Consider the following 18909-nt stretch of genomic DNA (forward strand, 5'->3'; position numbering starts at 1 on the left):
TAGGCTCATTTTATGAACTCAATATTGATCATGGCATCTCACATTTCCCTTTAACTATCTTAAATAGTAGGGAAAAGGCAAATAGATGATTTGTTATATATTTAATGTGGTTAACTGTTACAGGGGCTCCATTTCATTCTCTTCAATACTGTGAGCTGGCTTTTCTTTTGCCTCTAATCCTATGACTATAACATCCCCACAGCTCTGTACTCTCTGCCCTTTGTGGGGTCCCCCCCATTCCTATACATCTATTCCAGTTTCATATTTCCAAATGGCTATCAGACATTTCTACATGGATGTTCCATCATCACTACACACTCAACAAGCCCAAAGCTGAACTCACTATCTTTCCCCTGAAACTGACTCCTTTTCCCAACTATCCTATTACATCGAAAAGGGATCATAAATAGAGGGACAGACTTGGAGTCTGGAAATCTGGGTTTGAATCCTACCTTATGTATTCTCTGAGCAAACCTAGGAGAATGACTTAAGCTCTCTTGGAGAGTTTTCTGTATAGAGCAGGGCAATTCATTTGAACTTCCATCTGTAAAATGGAGGTAAAAATGGTAGCATTAGTTTTTCCTCTCTCAATTTCAGCTATATACATTGTTTGTTGCCAGTTCAGTTTCCCTGATGATGTGGGCAACTGGGGAGAGTTCGGAGAGAAAGTGGGGGAGTATCGTTGGGCTCATTCCCTCTCCCCTCAATAGTCTTTGATTATAGGCACAATGGTCTACTTCTTCAAAGTTCTCCCAACACTTAAGTACCTTCTGTGATATGACTAAGCACAGAAGTATGTCTAATTCTTTAAACCAGTTCCAATATTTTTTGTTGCCTGATTTCATCCAGTGACTTAACTCCTTCCAAAATGAATAAGGACTTGTTTGCACCTAGATTATACTTTTGATTGATGTTTCTGATTTAATCAAAAGGTGGTCTCACCAGACCAAGGCGTCAAGCATCTTGTTGCTTAGATTAATTGGAGTTGGGAATCTGAGACATTCTTACATTTGGATTATTGCAACAACTTCCCTAGATGGTTATTATGTCTTCATTCTCTTTCTTTCCTCTCCATATTACTCCCAGACTAATCTTTTGTAAACACTGCTATTATAGTTAGAATCTCCACCCCAACCCCCTTCAACAAGCTACAGCCAGGATTAGGAAGGGGCAGCTGGGGCTTCAGCCTAGAAAATTTAGAGGGTATTGCTAGAGGGTAAGTGCTACCTGGGAGCCCATTCCCCCAGACCTATCCACTCTTATCCTTCCCTCTCCCTCTCTCTGTCCATCTGGCTGCCTACTTTGACTACCAGCAGTACTGATCTCCTGCCTAGCTCATACACCTGGTAGTTCATTATTTTCTCCCATGGCCACCCAAATACCCCCCGCCAAATGACAAAGAACTTTGTTTTCTCCCTTTGGTGAAGCAACTAGCCACAAACAGTGCAAAAACATGAGTTTTCTTCCACTCATGACACTCGCCAAGCGAACCTCCTCTCTCCCACCCCTCCAATGTCACCATTATTTGCCTTAGGTGAAGTTTTGTATTTTGTATTTTTGTTTTTGGGGAATTTTTTTCATTATATCTCTGACTAGAAAGGTTCCCTGCTATCTACGATATTAAAACCAAAAGCATCTCCCTGACTTTGAAGGCCCAGAGCTCTGAATAATCGGGTTCGTTTCTACCTATTTAACCTTATTTCCCTACTATTACATGCTATAAAATATCTGCTTTTTCATGTGAGGCAGCTCACTGCTCACAGTACAGGGGATGTATATTCCTACCTCCCCGCTTCAGCTCTTATAATTCCCCCCCAGTTTCCCTCCCCACCAAGCTGTCTTTCCTCTATTCCAGTTATCTAGATTCCCCTAATGCTTCAAGGCCCATGTCAAGGCTCTTTTTCTTTATCTGTGCTTCTCAAATACATGCCATTAGCATGTGAACTCTTTGAGGGCAGGGAGCACATCGTTGCCTCTCTTTGTATCCTTTGGGGGGGAGGGTGTATAGGTGTCCAGGGAGGACTAGCATGTCTGGTGTGAGGCTTGCCTAGCCCTTTACAGAGGTGCTCATCTACCTTTGGTGTCCACCTTCATCTAACTCTCACTTGTGGCTCCAAGAAGCTGTACCATATGCAGCATCCATACTCCAGTAATAGCATCTTGGCAGCTGGGCTAAACCAGGTTGAAGGTAGCTGAGAGGTCTCAAACTCATAGGTAAGTTAGGGTGATATCCACCCCAAGCATGTGAAGAATTCTTCTGGTGGAATGAGTGGATGAGAACAGTTTGTTCCAAGGGTCATGAAGGTGACTGAAGGAGGCTCTGTGGAATCTTAGAGCTGGGTCAGACACAGAAGATGCCAAGGTCATCCACTGTATCCTGGGGCCCTTGCCAATCATTCTGATTTTTGTCTTGCCTTTAGATTTTGATGACTCTGGAAGAGTGAGGCTGACAATTTTGTGCAATTCTGCCTCACTTAAATCCAATTCACACATAGGACATCACCCTGTGATATACTTTTGGAAAATGAAGGATCAGCATCCACAACAACAATACTCTGCACATAACACAACACCTGACACCATAGTAAATAATAAATGTTTGTTGATGACCACAAGTTTTTCTAGGTGTGCCCTGAATTATATGGACCTTAAATTTACAAGTAGCTGTGCTCATGCAGTCTACTATGAATTGAATGGAATCAGCTCTTGCAATCACATGGGCATGCTGAAATCTCCAATCTCTCTCATGTTGTGTTGTAATTCTTCACAACAAAGAATAAGTTATGAGCTAAAACAAAGTTCAAGAACCACTGGTTTTTATGAAACTTTGCTCAACTACTCCAACCCATATTGATCTCCAACCCTTCTCCCTTCTGCAGCTCCCCCCTTCTGCAACGCAGAGTTGGAAAGGACTTCAGATGTCATCTGATCTAACCTATACTAGAATAAGAATCCCTTCTACTATGTGCTGGAGTGGTGGTAATCTACTCTCTGTGTAAAGACCACCATTGAGGCATAATAATAATGATAATAACCAAATAACATTTATAGAGCACTTACTATGTGTTAGACACTGTGCTAAATTCTTTCCATTTATTATTTCATCTGATCCTCACAATATACTGGGAGGTAGATGCTATTATTATCCCCATTTTACATATGAGGAAACTGAGGCAAGTAGCGATTAAGTGATTTGCCCACACAGCTTAAGTAAGTGTCTGAGGCCATATCTGAACTCATATCTTCCTGACTCTATTCACCCAATCACCTAGCTGTCCTAATAACCCTGCACCTCTTGAGGCAGCCTATTCCAGTCATTTCAGTCACGTCTGACTCTGCGATTTGGGGATTTTCTTGGCAGAGATACTAACGTGGTTCACCATTTCCTTCTCTGGCTTATTTTATAGATGAGGAAACGGAGGCAAAAAGGATTAAGGGTCACACAGCTAGTAAGTGTCTGAGGTCGTATTTGAATTTGGTTCTTTCTGGCTCCAGGACCAGCACTTTATCAGCTGTGTCACCTAACTGCCCCCTGTGCCACCTAGCTACCCCCATTTCATTGTTGGACAGCTCTAATTATTTGAGAATTATTTCTTACATCAAGCCAAATTTGTCTCTGAAGCTTTCCCCCTAGTTCTGTCTCTGGGGTTAAGCCAAATGTGAGCTCCCTTCATCTATCTACTTGAAGAAAATTCTCCAGACTAATTATCCATAGATGATTCAACCACTCTGAATATGGCACAATCTCAAGACCCATCATGGTCCTGTTTGCCCTCTTTAGGATACCATCTAGCTTATCCATTCCCATTGCCTATCACAGTGCCTGACACAGAGTAGGCACTTAAGAAATGTTTGTCAGTTAATTGATCAATAACCTTCCTAAAATGTGGTTCCCAGAACCAAATATGATACTGCAGATACTCTTCAAGGCAGAGAGAACCAGGCTTATCTATCACTTCCCAAGTCCTGGTCACCATGCATTTATTTATTCTCAGATGTTTTCACACACATTAGCTATGCTTTCCTGGCTATGGTGTCAAGTTCTTGAGGGGCAATACCGTCCCATACTTTAGCATACTCCATGTTGCCCATCAGAATGCTGGTCACTCAGTAAGCATTTGTTTGTTCATTTGTTTTCAATTGATTTGTTCATTCAATATATATGTATTGTTGAATTATTAGTAGGGGCAGGTAGGTGGCAAAGTAGATAGAGAACTGAACTCAAGAAAATCTGAGTTTAAATATGGCCTTAGATATTATCCGTGTAGCCTTGGACAAGTCACTTGCCCGCTATCTGCCTCAGTTTCCTCAACTGTAAAATAGAGATCTCCCAGGTTGTTGTATCAAAAGAGATAATATTTGTAAAGTTCTTAACACAGTACCTGGCACAGAGTAGGCACTTAGTAAATATGTTTCCTTCTTTCCTTCCTATTGTCTATTTGAGAGGTACATATCTTTTTTGTTTTATTCATTTTATGGGAGATTTTATTTTCTCTAGAGGAAATATCCATGTTTTTTCAAAACTCTAGGTCTGACATCCACATTCTCTCCCAGTTTTGTGCCCCAGCTTGTCAGTCATCCTTGTGACACTAAACAAGCTTCTCATGAAAAATAAGTAGGTAGGGCTCCTTATACTGTTAGCAATGCTTACATACTGTTGAATGACATTTAACACCCCTGTGCTGTTTCCCCACCCAGAAGTAGTGTCCTTGGCATTAATGTCAGTTCCTGGTTTTATGTCAGGATTAAGTTTTACCCTACAAAATGTTTTGCTTTTTCTTATATAATTATGTGTCTGAATTCGCTTTTAGTAATGGAGCATGTCTGACAGAAGTTGATTTTATGGGGGAGTTCAGAGAGAATTATGAAAAGAAAATCCATTATTTTTGGCCTGTTGTCCCACATTCTTTCATACTGTAACTCCCTGTCAAGTTACCATTATATCATCCCAGCATCAAGCTGAGAGATTCCACACACTGAACAGTGGCCCATTGGAACTGAGTTACTTGTCTGACTCATGTTGGTTTGGGCTAAAGAAAAAAACATATTTCATTAACACATTCTTACTGTTTTGCCTATTAAAACTTGGAGTTGATAATTATTGACTAACATTGACATAATGACATATTTTGCAGAGAAGGCATCACTTGAGAGCTCTGTTAAGTTTAATTATGCCTTCAACTTTAAAAGAGATTAAAAGGATGTGTTAAATATGCTATCAGCTTTACTTTATAATTTTGTTCTTAAAAATGTAGCAGTCCTTTTTAAAATGATGACTTCTGGGAAGAGTTTTCACTGTGCTGGTTACCTAAGGCTGTGCCGTTTCCAGTTTGTCTTCTTTATGTCCTTGACTACAGGTACGCAGCGTGCCAATGCTCGAGCTCCCGCCCCTTACAAACGAGATTTTGAAGCCAAACTTCGGAACTTCTACAGGAAGTTGGAAACTAAAGGATATGGACAAGGGCCAGGGAAGTTAAAGTAAGTGACAGTGATCTGTGGAACTAGATTTGTAGATGATCAGAAAATGACCTGTGTTTGGAAAATCACTAAATCAATTCTGAATGAATATGACCGGGCTTTGCCTTTTAGTCTTCCACTGGTGTCCTGGCATTGTTGAATGAGAGCATTATATAATCAACCTAATTCCGAGAATGTACCATTCAATCTTAAGCTTTTTTTGGTTTGTTTTATTGCATTAAAATACCACCATTCACTGTGCTGCAAGAAAAAAATTACAGTTGGGGAGAGAACTGTGTTTTTTCTCTTCTTAAAATTGCATCTTTTCTCAATAACTCATACAATGTATGCTCCAGATGCCTTTCAACGTGTCATGAATTAAATTTTACTATTACCCCAGTTCATCCATAAGCATTAATAACTTTCATCTTCATTTCTTCCCACACAATAAAAAATAATAATAGCCCACATTTGTAGAGAATTTTACAATTTACAAAGAAATCTTTAAGTATCCTAAGTGATTAAAGAATGCTATTGCTCCCTATCCATACACAACTTCCTTCATATTTGGGACTACCAGTACAGGTATAGGGTGTGCCAAAAATCAGTTTTCCTCTCCCTATTTTGAGGATATAGGTTGGGGCCAATTATCATGATGTCATTTGAGAGTGCCAAAGGAAGGTATTTTTCCTGCTGGTATGCACTTTCAGCCATCCAAATGAGCCAGTGATGTAAGAAGTAGCTTCTGGTAAGAGTTCAAGGTCAGATTTCTGACCACAATCCCATTTGAAGACCTCATAGACCCAGATGGAAGTCTCATTTCTCCACAGTACCAAACTCTTTCACAGCTGCTTACAAGGTAGCAAGAGATACACCATAATTTTTATATAATTCATAATTCTCACATTTATATAGCACCATACAAAGCATTTTCACATCTATAATCTCATTTGATCCTCACCGAAAGCCTGTAAGAATAAGGAGGGCATATATTATTATCCTTATTTTATAGACGAGGCTCAGAGTGCTAATTAACTTTCCCAGGGTAACACATCTTAGTCAGTGGCAGAAACAGGACACAGGTCTAGGTGATTCTGATTCCAAATTCAGGACTTTCCAGTATAACCATCATGCCTCAGGAACTGTACAAAGCAGCAGTAGATATTTTTCATCCTTTGATTGCTGCCATGGACCTTCTTTTGAACTGAATTCTTAGAGAAGAGGAAAACGAGAAACATCTTTCTTATTTCTCCTATTACTGGATGACCAAACTATTAGTCAGCAACAGACAGGCCTGGACATTATTACACCCAACTGAAACCAAGGATATAGAGGCCAAATAATGCATCTAACTAAATAGCTGCCTCTTAGCTACCTGGGGGTTGATGAGAGAAAAGCTTTGGGAAATGCCCCTATCTCCATCACTCATTCAGAAGTCAAGTAGAAACTCCATTGTTTATGTGGGAGAATCAGAAGAGATTGCTGGTGGTGGGCAGATAGCAGAGAGGTAGGGTGTATGGGGTGTAGGACCTTCATTGGAGTTTTTAACAAAGACAAAAGCAAATCTTACCATCTATCATGCACATGGGAAGCATCATGATACAGTAGAAAGAATACTGAAATTATAGTCAGAGGACCCAGATTCGAATCATGGTTCTGCCACTGCCTTTGTGAACTTGGGAAACCACAGGATTTCTTTGAACCTTTTCCCTCCTCTGTGAAATGAAAATTGGATCAGATGACTTCAAAGATCTATTCTGGTTCTGTTATACTTCAAGCAACTGTATTGACATTGGCAGCCATTTGCTGTGCCAGAGGGCACTTCCAGGGCCACCCATGAGGGCTCTTTAGCAAGAATGTTTAGCAAAGCTCCTTCCTTGCACATAATTGACCCTTAACAAATGACTTAATTGAATGTAATTGAATAGAATCAATGCAAAGAAACTCAGCATTGCATCAGTAGGAAAAAGACGAAGAAAGAGTATCATCTTCCCCCACTCTAGGCTGCAGGTATTGAGGTTTATAAAATCATACATGGCCTCGGAGGCCATGCAGTCCAATCCTCTCATTTTACAGATGAAAAAACCCAGGTTTGGGAAAGTCTTGTGCAAAGTCACACAAGAAGTAAGTGTCCGAGGCAGGATTGGAATTAGGATTCCCCCTATGAGGTTAGGTGCTATGGGTCCTGCTGTTCTGGGTTAGCATTGAGGAAGCTCAGGTTAAATGACTTTCCCAGGGCCATACAATTAGTAAGAGCAAGATGTAGTCTTCCTGTCTCCAGGCCTAACACTCTTTGGCACAGCACACCATATTCATCGTCTTTTGTCCTCTTTATGGTCTTCCAAGTGTTGTCATTTACTTTAAGAGCAACCTGAAACATCTTTAGCAATAACTTTGATTGTGCCTCCAACAGGTGGTCACTTAATGTCTGTCTGCCTCCATTTTCTCAGTTGGAAGGTGAGAATAATAATAACACCTAAATATCTGGGGTGCTAGGAGATCAAATAAAATTATATTTGTAAAGCACTTAGCCCGGTGCCTGGCATATAATACTTAGTTTGTAAATACTAGTTGTTGTTATTATTATTATTAGACTCTTAATTCAAGACTTTTAAATATAACTCAGCTGTGCCTTTGTCTTAGTGAATGCCAAGATATGGACATTCGAATTTAGAATAGAAATTAAAAATCTTTGTAAACCTCTTTTGGAGGGATATCTTCTCTCCTTGTTGTCTAAGTTATGTCCTCAGGCACTAAGTAACTAGATCCCTTCCATAAGTACAGTGAGACCTACAACATTACCCAATGGGGTTGTAATTCCTTTATTAAACAAAAGTTGTATGTGCTTTATTTGGTAAGCATTTCATTCTTGGGGGAAAAAAATCATTTCACTGTGCACAATGGACTCTCTGGGGTTATTATTCCAGGTCCTAGGCAGGCTGCTCTGCCTACCAGCCTGTATTCTCACATGTACTTAAAAAAAAAAATTACAGAACACAGTCCTGTTAGAGATGGCTGGTGATTTTTTTTTTGAAAATAAGCTAAGTGGTGCTTTTAATTATCAAGTTAAACTAAATATATATATATGTATATATATATAGTTTTAGGTAGAGAGAAATAATGTATATAGATGGTATATATTGTATATGTTTTACATACGTATGTAAATACATAATATACATACTTGTGTGCCTCCCTTTAGGATAAGTAATGAAAACCATTTGTATTTTTAAAATATTTACATACAGGTTAATCATCAGAAGAGATCATTTGTTGGAAGATGCTTTTAATCAGATTATGGGCTATTCCAGAAAAGACTTGCAGAGGAATAAGCTCTATGTCACCTTTGTTGGAGAGGAAGGGTGAGTAGAACAGAGAAGTGGTCTGAAGAGCACAAGTTGCCTGTTATGCAGCTGTGCCTGGATGTTTCACCACCATGTTGTGGTTGCCTGAAACAGAAAAGCATTCTGGCAGGAAATACCATTCATGTAAGCTTAAACCTTTAAACCCAATTCCTTCCTTCCTTCCTTCCTTCCTTCCTTCCTTCCTTCCTTCCTTCCTTCCTTCCTTCCTTCCTTCCTTCCTTCCTTCCTCCCTTCCTTCTTCCCTTCCTTCCTTCCCTCTTTCTTTTATCTTTCCTTCTTCCTTTCTGTCTTTGTCTCTTCTTTCTTTCTTTGTTCCATGCTTTTTTTCCCTCTTTCATTCCCTATTTATCTGTTTCTCTTTCTTCTTCTCTCTTTTGATTTCCCTCCCTTTCTTTTTCCCTTTTTCTTCTCTTTTTTTCTTTCCTTCCTCAGGTATTTAAAAATTATTTGACATTTAAATGATTATGAATGTTCAGCTGAAGACAATTTCTGAGGAATTTTTGGCTCCCTTTTCTTTTTTCTTTATTGTTTTTTGAGGTACAAGATAGTTCTTGGGGGACGGAAGAGTTTATATTTGATTGTCCATGTTATTTAATTATGTGCAGTGGTATGTTGTGTAAAAAACATTACACTGTTTAGACAAGGTCAATTTTGCCTTTACTGGTTGAAGAGATCCTGCGGAGCAATGTTTCTTGGGTCCTCTCCCTAATTAGCTCCACCCCCAGTTTCTCTGTTTCCTTGGGAGAGGAAAGAGGCCGTGCAAAATACCCACCTGACATAAACAAATGTATCAAACCTTTATGACTCTTCAGTGAGTAAGCACCTACAGATAAGGATTAGGCAATAAAGGTGTCCTAGACTCCCACACAGTTGAAAACTCTTGGAACAAGAAAGACGCAACAGTTGTCAAGTTTCCTGTCATTTCCCATTGCTGTTCTTTCCCAGTTTCCTCAGTCCCAATCTTGCATTTGACTTTTTGGGGGTGAGGATGAGCTTAGAAATCCCAGGCTCCCCACCATGGAAGTCTTTCAATTGGAGGCATGTTGAAAAATCTCAGAGCATCTTCTATCAGTCGACGTTCATTTGCATGGTTTTGAGGCCAGACGTCTCAGACAAACAAGTTGAGGGATGTATGCCTGCTCTGTTCTTTAGGAGCTGGATGGGGTCACGGTACAATAAAGTTTCTTTGCCTTTGGTTGTATTGTAGGGCAGTGTTCTATGTGGATGTTTTTTTCTTGCCTTTGGATCTCCTTTGTCATTCCAGTTAATGACTGATTCCTGTTGTTTTTTTCATGCTCTCCCTTCTGCAGTTGGACTGAATGTGTCTTTTACAAGGCAGTCATCAATGTAGAAATGTGAAAATATTAGCACGGAAGTCAAATGGTTTGAGTCTCATAGCTTTAATGACCAGAACTCCCAAAGTATTGCCTAGTATTCATTAAGGTGACTGGGAGACACAGATATGCCAATGAAAAATGAAGAAATATATTTGGCCTTAACACAGCTATGCATAGGATGTTAAGTATGCTCTGCCCTAACCAGTGAGGGGAGAATGAATTCCCTCACCCGACACCCCAGTTTCCTTCCTACATACCTTCATTTACCATGGGGCATTATTGTGACATAATGAGTTTTAAGCATGAAGCTGTGGCTGGAGGAATCTTAGCAAGCCATAAGTGAGAGACAGCATGAAACAGTGAAAAGAAGAATTAGATTTGGAGTCAATAACCCGGGGTTCAAATACTGCCCCAGACACTTACTAGCTGTGCCACCCTAGGCAAGTTATTTTACTCCTATGGGCCTCAGTTTCCTTAATTGTAAAATGTGGGTGGTATATGTGATGACCTTTAAGGGCCCTTCCAACTCTGAATCTAGGATCTTATGTTCCATTGTGCCCTGGTCTTGAAGAAAACAGATTATTGTAATGTCTGATTATCCTAAACCAGCTTTCCTGTAAATTGAACATATAGTCGCCATTTCCACCAGCAATGCCAGAGTGAATGGGTTTGGCACTCTTTTCTTTGATAAACATACATAATCTCTCCTCTCCCATTTCCTAGTGCCTGTCTTTTTCTATGAATACAGCTACAGTTTATCCACAGGAAACACAAGAAAGAGGAGAGTTTGTAGAGGCTTTGACTATCCTGGCCACAAGTGGGCTGTTCCCAGGGCCTACTTTGGCCTATCCGCTAGTGGTACATACTTACATGAACAAGACCAGCTGATTTCATGACCTCACCCCTAAGCAGCTGCATATGGAAGGAGATCCTGTTGACATCATTCTGGTATTATGCTGGAGGCTTTTTCTTAGATACATAACTTAATCTTGGTCTTAAAGAGAAGTAGAATTGAGGAACAAATACATTTTGAAAAAAGCAACAGGTTGCTATTCCTAGGAAGGAAAATAGGAACAACTTAAAATTAAGCATTTGTTTCTATTTCCCCAAATACATTAAATAAATAATATCCTTTTTTATTATTATTCTACAGCATTCAAAAAGAATAACATTCATTATTCTTTCACTCTGGTTTACACTGGGAATCCAAGTTGATTTAAATATTTTTTAATGAAGAAAAGCAAATCTGAAATATTTACCACCTGCTGTCCTTAGCTGTACTGTTGCCCTTTAGAAACGTTTCCTTTTAATGCTTTGAAAACTTTAAATATGTGCATCATTTTGTTCCATGTGAAGCTATAATGATGAAAAACTTGAATTCCGGTAGATTCAGTTTGTGACAAAAATTTAACAGAATTTTTAAAAAGAATCAGGAAAAGTTTTCCGCATTCAGTTTTTATATGAGGTATCCCAAAAGTCTTAGTGCAGTTTTAAACTTAAAACTAAAATTCATTCCCTTCATACTGTGGTTGTTCTTCCCTTTATTGGTACAGAACAAGGATGACTCCTCTACACTTTCTCATCCTCTCTGATTCTCATCCAAGACTGTCTATACATTTTCTTTGTGCCAGAGGGGCATCAATGTACCAGTGAGGCTGATCCTTTTAACACTTGTGACATCTCATACCATATGGCATCACCAAGAAAATATTGGTATTAATATGAAGGGCTTTTGTGGCAGCAAGCTGCTTGGAATCAATCCTTCAAAATACACATTTCTCAAATGCACATTACTAGCTAATTTTATCATCCTAGTTATTCTGCTCTGTAGTCAGCACTTTATTTGCAAACATCCAGATCTATGTTATATGCATGTGTAAATATGTACGTACATGTACAATATATGAATTTGCTGATGGGCAAACACAATACACTGTCAATCCAGCTGCTTGGTATAATCTAGACCAGATGAGTCCAACACTAAGTGACAACCCCTACCCTCAGTGCAGCTCAAACCAAATTAAAATGTAATTGGGAAATGTTTGACAAAAATAAATAAAATTACAATACAACATAGATAATGTTAATTTGTGGTTTTCCAAGTCAATTCGGCAGCCAGGGAGTCATTTCTATTTGAGTTTGACACCACTGATCTAGACAATATAGATTTCTTATCCTCAAAACTTTGGTTTTGTTTTGTTTTTCAAATAAAGGTCCCTGAAAGGATTGAGGTATGCCTGGGGCATTACTTGGCTTGTGTGAGTGGACCGCTTGGAAAGCAAGTCATTCTTCTGTTTGGGTTTTGTAGGAGAGGTCTTCCATTGCCTTGGTGAACACCTTAGGGTGGTCAAGCAATAAACAAACATTTCTTAAAGACCTTGCTGCTCCAGAAACTCTGTGTGTGTGTGTGTGTGTGTGTGTGTGTGTGTGTGTGTTTGGCCTTTGTTCTTGAAAAGGATCAAAAATGACATCACTGTGTTAGACTCAAATTACTAGTGTGTCCAACTGTGGTTGATCAGATCAGTACAAGCTTGGAATGCTCTACCACAGATCAGGCACAAATGGTCCATCTGAACATTTGGGGTGGATCCTCTAAATTTGTGCATCTCATGTTTCTTTTGTGCTATTTCTTCTGCTTTGCTCATAGAGCACAGCGCCTTCTCTGATGAGGCATGCCCTGCTGGCTGGTCCTGTGCCATGTCATGCAATTGCTTCCAAAGTTCGGAAGAGAGACCTTAAGAGTGTCCTTTTATTGCTTTTTCTGACCACCATCAGAGCATTTGCTCTGTGTGAGTTCTCCATAAAGTAGTCTTTAAGGCAGGTGATTACTCAGTGCAGCCTGTGAAGCTGAGATGCAACAAAGTATGGATTGATTCTCTGCTGCTTGTGCTAATTTTGGCCTAACCATTAACACCAAGAAAATGCACGTGCTCCATCAGTCAGCACCACACCATCCATATGTGGAACTATTGGTTATAGCAAATGGAGAAGTTTTGAATGCTGTAGATAAGTTCTCTTACCTTGGCTCCAGACACTACCTACTAAGGAGGTGAGTTTTGGCAGGACTACTGTAGCAGACAGTGACTGCTTTAAAGTTCCTTTGATTCTCCTGGGAAAATTCAGCATTGTCAGATAAGTAAATTCTATAACTTCAATAAGTAACTTTAGATAAGATAAGGAAATTCAGGATATATATACAAATTAAATATAAAGTTACTGGGGAGAGGGCCCTAAAAACTAGAGCAATCACTCGTAAAGATGGCACTTTAACTGAGTCTTGAAGAGAGTTGGTAATTGGAAGACCCAAAGCCAAAGAGGAAGAACATGCTAGGTGTCCAGACCAGCCTTTGCAAAGGCATGGAGGTGGGAGATGGATTATCTATCAGTCGTAGGGAACCATAATATAACTAGGCTAGTTTGACTGGGCCTTTGAGAGTGTGATAGGCTAAAGCCAGATCAGATCATGAAGGGTTTTTATTGCCAATAAAGCTTCTGGAGCAGTGAGCAGGGAGTGACATGGTCAGACCTATTCTTTGGGAATATCACTTTGGCAGCTGTAGAAAGGATGGATTAGATAGGGGAGAAACTGAATGAAGGAAGGCCTAGTAGGAAGCTAATTTATTACAGTGTCTAGTTGTGAAGTGTTGAAGGCCTAAAATAGTTGTTATGTGAGGTAAGTATATCTCTTTGTTTTGTGCCTCACTCAGTGTTAGTAATAATCAATCTGCAAGCATTAATTAAGTACCTTTTCTATGGTTGCATCTGCCATAGGACATTTTTGGAAACACCTTATTTGAGAAAAGCATTTTAAGCTTTATATTATTTGAACCTCTTGAACAACTGAATGACTGGGAAGATGTGTCCTACTGTAAAAGTCATATACAAAAGTCTACCTATTATTTCCTCAAGTTTTCATTAAAGAAACCCATGACATTCATGAATAAATTATTCTCATAAAGAGTCTTTAGAAATGAAAAAGTAGCGAGCATTGGATTAGAGTCCTAGGACCAGAGTTCAAATCTCAGCATTTCTACTTATTAAGTGACCTTGGTCGAGTCACAGAATGTTTATGTGACTCATTTTCCTCATGTGTAAAATGAGGGGGTTGAACAAGATGACTTCTAGGCTCCTCCTCAGTTCTAGGCACATGATCTTATGAGCTCATGATGGTTGGTGATTGCTGATGTCTTCTCAGTTCCCTTCCCCTCTCCCTCTTAATTAGAAGTAGCATTTGTGATCATTCTCATTTTTTGGGAATCTTCCCCTCTTTGAGGTATCTTGCAAATCGTTCCAATGTGCCTTCAAATTATCACCTTCTGGACATATTTATTCTGTATGTGTTCAGTTAGGTTCAGCTGTTTTTCCCAACTTTACCTTAAGTGTTTTTGCCACTTGGCTCTGGAATGATAAAAATGGCATGCAAATTTAAAGTAGACCTCACTTCATAGATGCCCCAGAATTAGAGGCTCATTGGTCTATAAGACAGTTACATTTTCTCTAGTTTTTTTATCCTTGCCTTTATCTGTCTCCTCACCACTCCCCCATTGACTTTAATATTGTTAAATTTTAGTTAAAATGTTGTTGTTCAGTTGTTTCAGTCATGTCTGACTCTTTGTGACCCCATTTGGGTTTGTTTGTTTTTTTTTTTTTTTTTGGCAAGGTACAGAGTGATTTGCCATTCCTCCTCTAACTCATTTTACAGATGAGGAAACCGAGGCAATTATGTGACTTGCCCATGATCACAAATATCTGCTTCTGGATTTGAACTCAGGTCTTCCTGATACCCAGCCTAGAGCTCTATCCATTGCACTAACTAGCTGACCCATAATTAAAAAGAGAATTGAACTCAATTATCTGTTGGAAACATTCCTTACAGATTCTTCCTGATATCACTTGCCCTTGCTAAGGTACATGTAAATAATGTAGTGAAGATAGAGGGCTGAACATAAAGTCAGTAAGATCTGAGTTCAAATCCTACCTTAAACATTAGTTGTATCATTGTGTGCAAGTTACATAACCTTTCTGTTCCTCAGTTTCCTCATTTTGGGATGGTTTTTTTTTGAGGGTAATTGGGGTTAAGTAACTTGCCCAAGGTCACATGGCTAGTTTATTTTTGTGTATTAAGTGTCTGAGGCTGGATCCAAACTCAGGTCCTCCTGACTCCAGGGCCGGCTCTCTACTCACTGCGCCACCTAGCCGCCCCCAAGTTTCCTCATTTTAAAATAAGGGGTTATGGACTTGACAACCTCTAACTGCTACTACAAGTACGACTACAGTGACAATGACTGTATTGTCAATAGCACCTGTATAGCATTTTAAGATTTGCAAAGTGCTTTTCAAATATTATATCCTCAGAATAATCCTGGCAGGTAGGTACTATTATTATCCCCATTTTGTCCTAGCTGTAAAACTATGGTCCTGTGAACCTGGAGGATCTGTATTTGTAGTAGGCCAACAAGTATAGAAAGAAAAGATTTTTTTAATGGTTTTTAGCCAGCTTAGGTATGCATCACAAAGGTGGTTGAGAGAGAGAAGCTGATCTTTGGCATCGGTATAAGGGACACTGTAGTTCGTTCTCATGATACATTAGAATTAAAGGAGGATCGAGGCAAGATAAATGATTGGAAAATGTGTAATCTGCCCTTTGCAGGGTAGCTCCAGGAGGTATTTTAGTTGAGACAATGTGAATTCCCAGAGTATCACAGATGCCTTCGTTAAAAAGAAATCACAAAAATGCTTCTAGAACCAGCAAGAATTTTTCAATTGTCAGTATCGCCATTAATTCAGATGACTATGTTCTTTAGTGGAGAGAGATACTAGGTTTGCATCTGCTCCTTACCTCTTGAGTGATGTTGGAGCTTGAACTTGGAATCAGTAAGACCTGAGTTCAAATCCTACTTCAGACACTAGCTCTGTGGTCCTGGGCAAGTCACCTGATCTCCCCCCCACCCCATCTGTAAAATGAGGGGGTAGAATTGGATCTCTAAGACCATTTGCTGTTCTATAATAGATAACAACCTAGTTAATTGAACATTTTTTTTAGCCCTGTTGCCTTGCTTCTTACAAAAGGGAAAGTAGTAATCTGACTTGGTCATAGTTGGAAGTTTTGTTCATGCCACTAAAATTCCCATTCAACTTAACAGGTTGGCTGTCTTTGCCAGGGAGCAAAGGGGAAGTAGCATTATGCAGTGGCCTGTAACTAAGTCATCTTGACAGAACATGGTGGGAAAATGTGCATTATGCTTGCCTTCTCTCAGGCTCCCACAAGCATACCAGCGATTGCTTTGTGCTCAGAAACAGTGAAGTGCCACATATTCTTCCAATTTATTATTTTCTTTGGAACTAAAGGTCACATATTATTCCCTAGAGAGCCAAGGATGTGTTTGTGTGAAAAGGCAGAGAAGGTGGCTTGTGGTCTTCTGCTCCCCCCTGAATGAGCCCTTACCTTCTAAGAACCCCGAAGCAACAAAGGTGTAATAGTCTGGAAAAGGAGCATCTCTTTTCACCTCCCCCTTTTTCCTATTATGGCCAACCCTGTAAAAAGGTGCCTTTCTTTAAGATGAAGAATGAGTTCATTATTACTCATGTGTAATCAAATGATGTCAGTCACTCAGCTTGCAAAGCCATGTTTCAAACAGGGAGAGGATGTGTGCAAATAATTTTAGTTTGGGGGTTTCAGAGTAGTCAGACTCCAGGCCACATTTCATTCTGTACTGCTCCCCACAAGATGGCTAAAAGAGCACATCTAAAGAGGAGGAGAAACTGGAACTTCTTTCTAACATTTGCTAATGAAATCTAATCCTTCATGTTAAGCCCAAACTGCCTCTGGTAATCCTGAATTAATATTTCTCCTTTTTATTAATACTAATAACTCATATGTATTGGCACTGTCAGTTTGTAAAATACTATCATCAGAAAAACCCTGGGAAATGCTAGTGTTAAAATGTTATTTGCCATACTTTACAGATGAGAAAGCTGAGATTCATAAAGGTTGACAAAAGTCATGTGTAGTAAAGGGTTAGAGTCAAGGCTCCAACCTAAGAGTCAGGAAGACCTGAGTTCGAATCTAATCTTGGACACCAGGTGACCCTGGTGGATGAGTCATTTAACCATTGCCTGCCCCAGTTTCTTCATCTGTAAAATGGGGATAATAATAGCCTCTATCCCCTAGGGTTGTTGTGAGGATAAAATAAGTAAATATTTGCAAAATGCAATGCAAATCTTAAAATATTTAATAAATCATAGCTATTATTATATCATGCTGCATATTCTGTAGTAATCATTTCTTCTTACTATTACTAATCACAATAATAATAGTAGGTAATGTGGCCAGATGGAGAAGGCACTAGACTTGGGGTTCTCCTTAGTTTCTAGGTTTTCCTCAAACCTGGGTTCAAATCCTGCCTTGGACTGTTGCTACCTGTATCATCCTGGCCAAGTCACCTCTCATTCTGGACTTCATTGTCCTTAGGAGGTAGACTCAATGGCCTCTAAGATCCCTTCCAACCACATATCTATCAGCTCTCTAATCAGCTATCACCTCATGGTAATAACTGATATTTATATCACACTGTAAAGTTTGTGAAAAGCTTCATGTACATTATAAAATTTAATCCTTACAGCATCCCTCAGTTTCCTCATCTGTAAAGTAAGAGGGTAAACCGAGATGACTCCAGTACTTAGCACAGTGTTAGCATGTAGCTTAATAAATGTGCATGGGTTTGATTTGGCTCTGTGGTCCCTTACCATTCTAGGTCTGTGATCCTAAGATCTTATCCATGATCATAGATTTCCAAAGAAATAGGCATTGTAGATATTGTTATGCCCATTTTCATGTGAGGAAGTTGAGGCTCAGAGAGGTTTAGTGAGTAGCCCAGGGTCACAAAGAGATAGTATTATATTGGAGAGGATGTGGGAAAATTGAGACACTGATGTGCTGTTGGTGGAGTTGCAAACTGATCCAACCATTCTGCAGAGCGATTTGGAACTATACCCAAAGGGCAACTAAACTTTGATCCAGCAATACCACTACTGAGTTTGCATCCCCAAAAGATCATAAAAAGGGGAAAAGGACCTACATGTGCAAACATATTTATAGCATCCTTTTTCATGGTGGCAAAATTTGAGGGGATACCCATCCAATGGGGAATGGCTAAACAAGCTGTGGTATATTAATGTAATGGAATACTATTGTGCTATAAGAAATAATGAAGAGGCATGTTTCCGAAAATCCTGGAAAGACTTGTATGAACTGATGCAAAGTGAAATGAGCAGAACCAGAAAAACATCATACATATTATCAACAACATTGTGTGATGATCAACTATGAATGTGTCAGTTATTCTCAGCAACACAATGATCCAAAACAAGTACAAAGGACTCATGAAGGGAAATGCTGTCTGTATCCAGATAAAGAACTGATGGACTCTGAATGTAGATTGAAGCATAATTTTTTCACTTACTTTATTCTTTTTTATCCTTTTTTTCCGTTTTGATCTGTTTCTTCTTTCACAATTGTGACTAATATGTAAATATTTTTACATGATAATACATGTATAAACTGTATAAAACTGCCTACCACTTTCAGAATAGGGGAGGGGAAGAAGGGATGTAGAAAAATTTGTAACTCAAAATCTTGTAAAAATGAATGCTAAAAATTTTCTTGACATGTAACTGGGGGGAAAAATAAAATACTATTAAACTGAGAGAGAGAGAGAGAGAGAGAGAGAGAGAGAGAGAGAGAGAGAGAG

The 18909-nt window shown here is 39.3% G+C and overlaps 1 protein-coding gene across 2 annotated transcripts in view; it reads left to right on the top strand.

Moving 5' to 3' along the window:
* Positions 1–18909, top strand: part of HECW2 (HECT, C2 and WW domain containing E3 ubiquitin protein ligase 2) — a 449194-nt gene that overhangs the window by 403149 nt on the left and 27136 nt on the right. For both annotated transcript variants that reach the window (XM_069070166.1, XM_069070167.1), the window contains 2 exons: positions 5358–5478; positions 8706–8819. In XM_069070166.1, coding sequence (XP_068926267.1) covers positions 5358–5478; positions 8706–8819 — 235 coding nt within the window. The remainder of the gene's footprint in view (positions 1–5357; positions 5479–8705; positions 8820–18909) is intronic.

The sequence above is a fragment of the Petaurus breviceps genome, unplaced genomic scaffold, assembly GCF_028583685.1.
Source record: "Petaurus breviceps papuanus isolate PSGF00001 unplaced genomic scaffold, PetGlider_PUasm1.0 90804, whole genome shotgun sequence".
Classification (NCBI taxonomy): domain Eukaryota; kingdom Metazoa; phylum Chordata; class Mammalia; order Diprotodontia; family Petauridae; genus Petaurus; species Petaurus breviceps.